General features: G+C 38.0%; 1 protein-coding gene across 2 annotated transcripts; it reads left to right on the forward strand.

The window, feature by feature from the left end:
- The first annotated feature begins 1,008 nt into the window (after positions 1–1,008).
- Positions 1,009–5,068, forward strand: si:ch1073-126c3.2 (uncharacterized protein LOC555816 homolog). 2 transcript variants are annotated; one of them, XM_034025399.3, is made up of 6 exons: positions 1,009–1,112; positions 1,683–1,765; positions 2,021–2,132; positions 2,431–2,543; positions 4,441–4,555; positions 4,647–5,068. In XM_034025399.3, exons 2-6 carry the CDS (start codon positions 1,736–1,738, stop codon positions 4,826–4,828), a joined length of 552 nt encoding a protein of 183 aa, XP_033881290.1. In that variant the 5' UTR covers positions 1,009–1,112; positions 1,683–1,735; the 3' UTR covers positions 4,829–5,068. The 2 variants fall into 2 exon arrangements, with proteins under 2 accessions (XP_033881290.1, XP_033881289.1); XM_034025398.3 differs by having other exon boundaries at positions 1,010–1,179.
- Positions 5,069–9,424: the final 4,356 nt, after the last annotated feature.

Genomic DNA, 9,424 nt, shown 5'->3' on the forward strand with positions numbered 1-9,424 from the left:
ACACACACACACAGTATCTAGAATGTGAAATCCATGTGTTGTTGCAAAATACATGATTTAAAGTGCCTGGATGTTTTTCTGGACGGGTGGAAGCTGCCATTGTGCAGCAGGCCTGCCCGCCTTTCAGGAGTAATAAACTTTGACCTAATGAAACAATAAATGCCAGGTTTTTATCTTATTTTTGTGTCTTTGAGTTATTTTGCTAGATAGTTTAAGAAAACTTAAAATGGTTGCAGAGGCATTAAACTTAAATTTAAAAATAAGTTGCCGAGCCACAACACAGGTACTGGCATTATTATTTATTTCTTAGCAGACGCCCTTATCCAGGGTGACTTACAATTGTTACAAGATATCACATTATTTTGTTACATACAATTACCCATTTATACAGTTGGGTTTTTACTGGAGCAATCTAGGTAAAGTACATTGCTCAAGGATACAGCAGCAGTGTCCCTTACCAGGGATTGAACCCACGACCCTCCGGTCAAGAGTGCAAAGCCCTAACCACAACTCCACAGGCTATTGCATTACGAAGTATTTTAAGACCCATAGCTTTGTTCGATTAGCGGATTTGCATCTGGAATGAATTAATGCTACATAAGCAATTCTCAAAACATTTTAAGGTAACACTTTATATTAAGCATCTTTAATTACTGTGTATTTACCTAGTAGTTACTTAGTAAATACAGGTGCACTTACACATAATTGCAATGTTATTTTGCATAGTTACAATGTAATTAATGTGCACATTTTTGTGCACGATATAACCTTCCTCCTAACCCTTTTCTGATACAATCGTGTACTTACATATATTGTGCAAAATGATCAACATGCTTTGCATTTGTTCTGTTAGTTTCCACTAAGCACACATAGAGTACGATTGCTACATTATTTAAACAGAGATTTTACTGTGGGGGTCTGTGAAGAGGAAATTCCAGAATCTTCTTTCCTGGCAGCACAGTGTGTAACCTGGCTGTTTTACTGGCAGTCAGTGAAAAACAACCCCAACTGATTAGAGAGGAAATAAAATCGACCTCCCCTCTCTGTTGTGCTAGCAGCTTGGTCCTCCCCATAAGGTTTAGACTGTGCTACAACTCAAAAGGCTAAAGATGGTAAGAAAGGTTATCAGTGGAGTTTTACTTTTTTGTTTATTGATCATTGACACTAACTCACAGACCGGTAAGTACATTACATTTACTATTGTCACTGCTAAATAATCCAGTGCTGTAGATACCTGTACTGCTCTATAGTAGACGGTAGGCAAGTTCTTTGGAATATTAATGATTGGAATAGCATGTATCAGTAAACTGGAAGTTCTTAATGTTTTCAAGTTCTAGATTTTGCATTAAAAGCTGTATCTTTTTGGAAACCTACTGGATCTGCTGTATAGGACTCAATTCAGCGTGGTTATAATTGAAATAGTTTTGTATAAGGAGTGAAAAGACATCAAAATGTTTCCCTGTTGAAATGAAATATGCCCAATTGTTTTGTTTTATAAAGTTATTACTATTTAATCATAAGAAATAATATTATGGAGACCTGAAAAATGTGGAATTTGTCTTTAAAAGAAAATGAAATCTCATGCACATGCATGACGGTAACTCTTGGTGAAAAAATGTTCATTTGGCAGAAATTCCCATTTGAACAAATGAGCTGATAAAGAAGTTTTAATTGCATTGCAGTTCTGTCTTCACCCGATGCCTCACATACAACCCCCAGCCTACCTCATGATGAGATGTATAACAGGCTGTTCACAGACTTGAAGGTAGGTCTGTTGTGTAAAAATGTTATCTCACAGCAATGTTTTTATTCTTGGTTTGTAAGTAGAAGTGCATGTACGTCTAAGGTTAAGAATGAAGGAATCTTGACTACCTCTAAATGATGATTCAGGGGCCATGCACACTCTAGTGCCACCAGGTCTGTTAAACAGGGGGAGCAGTGTTAACCAGAAACTGACTACAACTTTTGTGTCCCTATAATTTCTTAATTAAAAGGTTTTTCTTTCTTTGAACATTCTTAGAACATTAGTGAATCTCCCGAGGAGATCCAAGCATGGAGTAGAGAGAATATTGCATCTCTCAGGGGTTTGCTGCAAAAAGTTACCAATCTGCTAAAAGCTGAACAACAAAAAAGTAAGGAATTTACATGTATGCTGTACTGTACTCTATATGTATACAAGGTATGTATTTTGTGTGCAGGAATTGCAAAGTATAGAAGAAAAGCAAAGATCCAATGACAGACTTGCATTATATATATCTCAAGTTATGGCCAATTTTGACATCACCATTCAAGCAAACCCAACTGATTTTATAGCTTCAAAATACAATACAATTTAATTTAAAAAGAAAAACAGTAGATATATGAATTAAAATGCTGTTAATAATAATAGTCCAACTCATAACATTACTTTATTCATGGTGCCCATTTAAGGCTGCAAGAAGTTCGTTCCAGAAAACTGCACAGCCCCGCTGCCCCCCAGTTCAGGAGGTCTGGTGTGTGTCACCATAAACAACGTCCGGTACTGCAAACCCATGTGCAATCAGGTACGTGCATGAGAACACAGCAACATAGAAATCTCCTGTGTGTAGGTGCAAGCCAAGCTGCAGTAGTAACTGCTTCAGGTAGTGAATTACAAATGAAGCCTTCGGTGCAAGTATATCATACCCTGAGTTATCGTGTCTGGCTGCATGTTTCATGTATCTCATACCCTGAGTTATCGTGTCTGGTTGCATGTTTCATGTATCTCATACCCTGAGTTATCGTGTCTGGTTGCATGTTTCATGTATCTCATACCCTGAGTTATCGTGTCTGGTTGCATGTTTCATGTATCTCATACCCTGAGTTATCGTGTCTGGCTGCATGTTTCATGTATCTCATACCCTGAGTTATCGTGTCTGGTTGCATGTTTCATGTATCTCATACCCTGAGTTATCGTGTCTGGCTGCATGTTTCATGTATCTCATACCCTGAGTTATCGTGTCTGGTTGCATGTTTCATGTATCTCATACCCTGAGTTATCGTGTCTGGTTGCACGTTTCATGTATCTCATACCCTGAGTTATCGTGTCTGGTTGCATGTTTCATGTATCTCATACCCTGAGTTATCGTGTCTGGTTGCATGTTTCATGTATCTCATACCCTGAGTTATCGTGTCTGGTTGCATGTTTCATGTATCTCATACCCTGAGTTATCGTGTCTGGTTGCATGTTTCATGTATCTCATACCCTGAGTTATCGTGTCTGGTTGCATGTTTCATGTATCTCATACCCTGAGTTATCGTGTCTGGTTGCATGTTTCATGTATCTCATACCCTGAGTTATCGTGTCTGGTTGCATGTTTCATGTATCTCATACCCTGAGTTATCGTGTCTGGTTGCATGTTTCATGTATCTCATACCCTGAGTTATCGTGTCTGGTTGCATGTTTCATGTATCTCATACCCTGAGTTATCGTGTCTGGCTGCATGTTTCATGTATCTCATACCCTGAGTTATCGTGTCTGGTTGCATGTTTCATGTATCTCATACCCTGAGTTATCGTGTCTGGTTGCATGTTTCATGTATCTCATACCCTGAGTTATCGTGTCTGGTTGCATGTTTCATGTATCTCATACCCTGAGTTATCGTGTCTGGTTGCATGTTTCATGTATCTCATACCCTGAGTTATCGTGTCTGGCTGCATGTTTCATGTATCTCATACCCTGAGTTATCGTGTCTGGTTGCATGTTTCATGTATCTCATACCCTGAGTTATCGTGTCTGGCTGCATGTTTCATGTATCTCATACCCTGAGTTATCGTGTCTGGTTGCATGTTTCATGTATCTCATACCCTGAGTTATCGTGTCTGGTTGCATGTTTTATGTCTCTCATACCCTGAGTTATCGTGTCTGGTTGCATGTTTCATGTCTCTCATACCCCGAGTTATCGTGTCTGGTTGCATGTTTCATGTATCTCACACCCTGAGTTATCTTGTCTGGTTGCATGTTTCATGTCTCTCATACCCTGAGTTATCGTGTCTGGTTGCATGTTTCATGTATCTCATACCCTGAGTTATCGTGTCTGGTTGCATGTTTCATGTATCTCATACCCTGAGTTATCTTGTCTGGTTGCATGTTTCATGTATCTCATACCCTGAGTTATCGTGTCTGGTTGCATGTTTTATGTATCTCATACCCTGAGTTATCTTGTCTGGTTGCATGTTTCATGTCTCTCATACCCTGAGTTATCTTGTCTGGTTGCATGTTTCATGTCTCTCATACCCTGAGTTATCTTGTCTGGTTGCATGTTTCATGTCTCTCATACCCTGAGTTATCGTGTCTGGTTGCATGTTTCATGTATCTCATACCCTGAGGTATGATATTCTGAGATGACCAGGACTTGATTATGTGACCTAACCTGACATTTCAGCCACTTGTAATTAGATTTCTTGGTCTTTTTGTTTCAGGGGTATGACTTTAGTTTCCTCAGAAGATCGCGGTTGTATGAACAGTGTGGTGATCACACCAGTTACAAATGGTCCACTCAGTTCGTTGGTGGAAGCAGGCTGGCAGTTTGTTTTGGTGAGCATTTGTTTTATTGTGTCGTCTCAGGACACCCTTGGGAACGAGAAGTGGTTGTCTTGGTTATAAATTACATATCTTTTTTTTCTAGAGTCTCGTATTCCTATCTCTGGAGCTCCTTCTGCCTATTTTCCAAAGGAGCAGGACTGTGAGGAAACAGTGCAAAATTACAGTCTAGAGAAGCAGCAAATTGAACGCTTTGTTAAAGAGTTAAAGGAGGATGGCATCACCGGAGAGCATAATGAGGTCAATGACTGCCTCCTGTGTGGATAATGACCACACCATCAGTCCTGTCTCATTTAATCTGCTCTAAACTAACACGTCTGACCCTGTATGTGGCCCCTGCCTCCTCAACACTTCAGCAGAGGAATTATTCAGTCTTCTTTCATTCCTTTCTATAAATGGTTGATGTTAATTGTGTGCATAATAACAACAAATACATTGCATTTTAAATCTAGTGATCTGGATTGTTGATAATTGATTATTATAAACTGGAAAAGATAAGTGTCAGAAGTCACTTGTGTCTGTTTTCTTTTTTAATTAACACATGGCACCCCAAGTACTGTAGCTAAACACTCTGATTACACTGTCATTCTTTAAGAGTCAATACGCAGACATCATTTTACATATCAGATAGTTCTCCTTTTTTTGTAAAGCTATAAACTTAATTAAAATTAAACATATTGGTCCACCTTTTCAAGCACCTTCCCTCACATGTGTGATTAATGCAAAAACACAAAGCAATAATAATTAAGGTTTTCATCTTCAAATGGAATTCTTAATTAAAACGTAAAGGAACCTGTCAATTGCAGCAGGGGATTTGTAATCTGAGGTCTGCCGCTGAGTTACAAGCTCGGGCAGTTTTATTACATCTCAGAGTCAAGGCACAGGTTTCTTTCCAGCCAGAACTGTTTGGTCTTTATAAAGGACTTGTAAACACAAAACAAGGGCAATGTGTGCAGATGGCTCATAGAAACTGCAGTATATACGCCTTACATATTGCCATGGATCAGGGGTGCAATTTCACTGAAATGTTATTTGAGTACAGCTGTGTTGCGCTAGACTCCAGAATGGCAATGCCCAATAGAGGGATATTTTCCTGCCACACCAAGGCTGTATTGAAGAAAAATAATGACAGCAAAACTGAAGATGTGATATTACTATAAATAATAGAATGGGAGAGCTGGTGAATGTCTTGCAAAAGTTAAATACTCTAAGTAAGTCCGAACACTGTATGCTGCCTTGATGCCATGTTAACAAAGAGGGTGATAAATCATAAAAGACCATCAAGATTCATACAGAGTTAAAGGGAAGTGGGATCCACTACTGTCCAGATAATTGAAATAGGCCCCAGTGCACAGGACATCAATATTAATACACACAGCATTCAACTAGAACAAACATAAATGTGGCTGTGTAGCGTGCTTTCAACTCCACGTACCATGGCATCGGTCCAAAACAGCAAACACGGTTAATATTTGTCAAAAGCCAACAAAATCATTACATCTAAACCCAGCAAGGTCCATTTCAGTGAACGATTTACCTTGGACACGGGACTCCTATGCAATCCACTAACAATATCACTATCCAGCTGTAAGTTATAGAGAATTTCAGAATTTCATATATATATATATATATATATATATATATATATATATATATATATATATATATATATTTATTTGTCAGACTTTAATTTTACATAATTTCTAGAGGTTATCCAATTGTTATGAAACTCGAGAAGGCATCTCTCGCACTAGTTATTAACCAATAATCTTCCTGGGAACAGAATCTAATTTTCTGATCTATATTTGGTTGGTAATGTTTTCTGTAAATTCATTCGGTTTAATTGCATCTATTCTTGTTTCCGATAAAAGGTTTAGGAGTGATTTTAGGGCCTCTGTCTTTTTTTAAATTTATTTAAATAAATACATTTTTGAAACAAGGATTTCTGGGTCATACAATTAAATAATAAGGACTTAAGCCACCATTGAGTCCAAAAACTTTAGTAGTGCAAAAACAGGAGACTTTGGCTCAGAAATAAAAGTTTTTCAAATGATCTTTTTCATTCTTGATTTTATAATTGAGTATTTATCTTCAAATAACTTTTTTAATTATACACTTCAAATGGATATTTGTGTTTCTTTGGGATTCTCCCATCTGCAGTATGCCCCAAAACAACCCTTTGGTCATCACTTCTGTATACAGTGTACGCTTTGGTTATCACCTCTGTATACAGTGTACGCTTTGGTCATCATTATTATTATTATTATTATTATTTATTTCTTAGCAGACGCCCTTATCCAGGGCGACTTACAATTGTTACAAGATATCACATTATTTCACATTATACAGATAACACATTATTTTTACATACAATTACCCATTTATACAGTTGGGTTTTTACTGGAGCAATCTAGGTAAAGTACCTTGCTCAAGGGTACAACAGCAGTGTCCCCCACTGGGGATTGAACCCACAACCCTCCGGTCAAGAGTCCAGAACCCTAACCACTACTCCACACTGCTGCCCTCATCACCTCTGTATACAGTGTACGCTTTGGTCATCACCTCTGTATTCAGTGTACGCTTTGGTCATCACCTCTGTATACAGTGTACGCTTTGGTCATCACCTCTGTATACAGTGTACGCTTTGGTCATCACCTCTGTATTCAGTGTACGCTTTGGTCATCACTGTATACAGTGTACGCTTTGGTCATCACCTCTGTATACAGTGTACGCCTTGGTCATCACCTCTGTATTCAGTGTACGCTTTGGTCATCACCTCTGTATTCAGTGTACGCTTTGGTCATCACCTCTGTATTCAGTGTACGCTTTGGTCATCACTGTATACAGTGTACGCTTTGGTCATCACCTCTGTATACAGTGTACGCCTTGGTCATCACTTCTGTATACAGTGTACGCTTTGGTCATCACCTCTGTATACAGTGTACGCTTTGGTCATCACCTCTGTATACAGTGTACGCCTTGGTCATCACTTCTGTATACAGTGTACGCTTTGGTCATCACCTCTGTATACAGTGTACGCTTTGGTCATCACCTCTGTATACAGTGTACGCTTTGGTCATCACCTCTGTATACAGTGTACGCTTTGGTCATCACCTCTGTATTCAGTGTACGCTTTGGTCATCACCTCTGTATACAGTGTACGCTTTGGTCATCACCTCTGTATTCAGTGTACGCTTTGGTCATCACCTCTGTATACAGTGTACGCTTTGGTCATCACCTCTGTATACAGTGTACGCTTTGGTCATCACCTCTGTATACAGTGTACGCTTTGGTCATCACCTCTGTATACAGTGTACGCTTTGGTCATCACCTCTGTATTCAGTGTACGCTTTGGTCATCACCTCTGTATACAGTGTACGCTTTGACTGGCACACAGTACAAGTTTCTGATTGCAGCTTTGAAGGTGCCAGCTATCACAATTCGCTTTGTCTAGAGGGAAGGCATAAGCAGTAATTGACATTTTTATTTAATCTTACCCTGCATAGAAACATTTGTGCTCCTATATGCATCTCTGCACTGTAGCATTTCTGTCTGAAATAGAATAAAGTAAATGAATATTAAAGCATGCCCTCAAGGCTGTAAAACCCATCAAAACAGTTTTTTTTTTCATTACTCCATTGACTGCAATGCATGAATAATCTTTCTAATTGTCGAGGTGAGCAGATTTGTTTGGTAATTGTTATAATCCTTATAAAAAAGAAGTTTCTGTGGTTATTGTACTCGGTGAATATTTACATTTTTAGAGTTTTTACAACCACAGAACTGATAGCATTTTACAATAATTTTTTTCTGTATCAGATGTGGACAGCATTGTATTTTGGTAGTCAATTTTTTTTCTTTTTAGTAGTTTATCAAATCAACAATTGGCAAACTGTTAACATTGCATTTTTATAAGCTAGTGATTTTTCACCAAATGATCTATCACCAAAGAATAACTTCCATGTTAAGAAGACATGTATACTCTGTTAAACATGAACACGGATGTGGATTCACTCTCAATTAATTATTTGTTCTACAAGTGACTTTCCAACACCTTGGGACTAAAACACAGTCCAGCGCACTATCCAGATCAAAGCTCATATTTTAAAAGTGTAATATTAGTTGTTGTCATTGTTTTGCTTTTTGAAGAATAGCAATTGCAGGTGACACTTCCCCGTTGCTGCTGCAGCAGGAATGAGATACCAAATAAAAAGGGGGTTATGATGCCTGGCACCCTTTACCTAAAACTATTTTTAAGGAATGTAAACTAAACTGAATTAAAAAAAAGGTCACCAATTAATTATATTTTAGTTTCAAAATTAACATCTTATAGAGCAGCTTTAGGAATGTCCATGTATTACAACTTGTAGGGTACACAGCTTTCAATTATTATAAAGCTAGATAAAGCCATATAAAGTATCTACAACTGCATGCACCTGCCATGAAAAAGTGTGTCCAGTAGATGTTAATCTAACTTTAGGCAACCTAAGCTGAAATTTGCCCACGTCTGTATTAATCGTTTCACCAGTAACATCAGTACGAGAGGCATGATATTTATAGTACAACACAACGCCTTTTTTATTATTTGACAGACTTTATTTTCACAGATGAGCCGACATCAAGACATTCACACACAACAAACCTGAAGTAACAGCTTGTATCTTGAATCAGCTGAACATGTATGCCCTGACCCGCTTCACTGTATTGCTCTGCATCTACTGAATACTAATCAAAATTACATTTCAGGCACGAAGAACTAAACTGTAGTTAAATGGTCAATTTTAATATTGCAGTTTATTGCAGTAATACGTGTTAATATTTAATTAAAGAACATTGCATAAAATAACATTTAATAAAATCTTA

Source organism: Acipenser ruthenus, chromosome 7 (assembly GCF_902713425.1).
Source record: "Acipenser ruthenus chromosome 7, fAciRut3.2 maternal haplotype, whole genome shotgun sequence".
Taxonomy (NCBI): Eukaryota; Metazoa; Chordata; class Actinopteri; order Acipenseriformes; family Acipenseridae; genus Acipenser; species Acipenser ruthenus.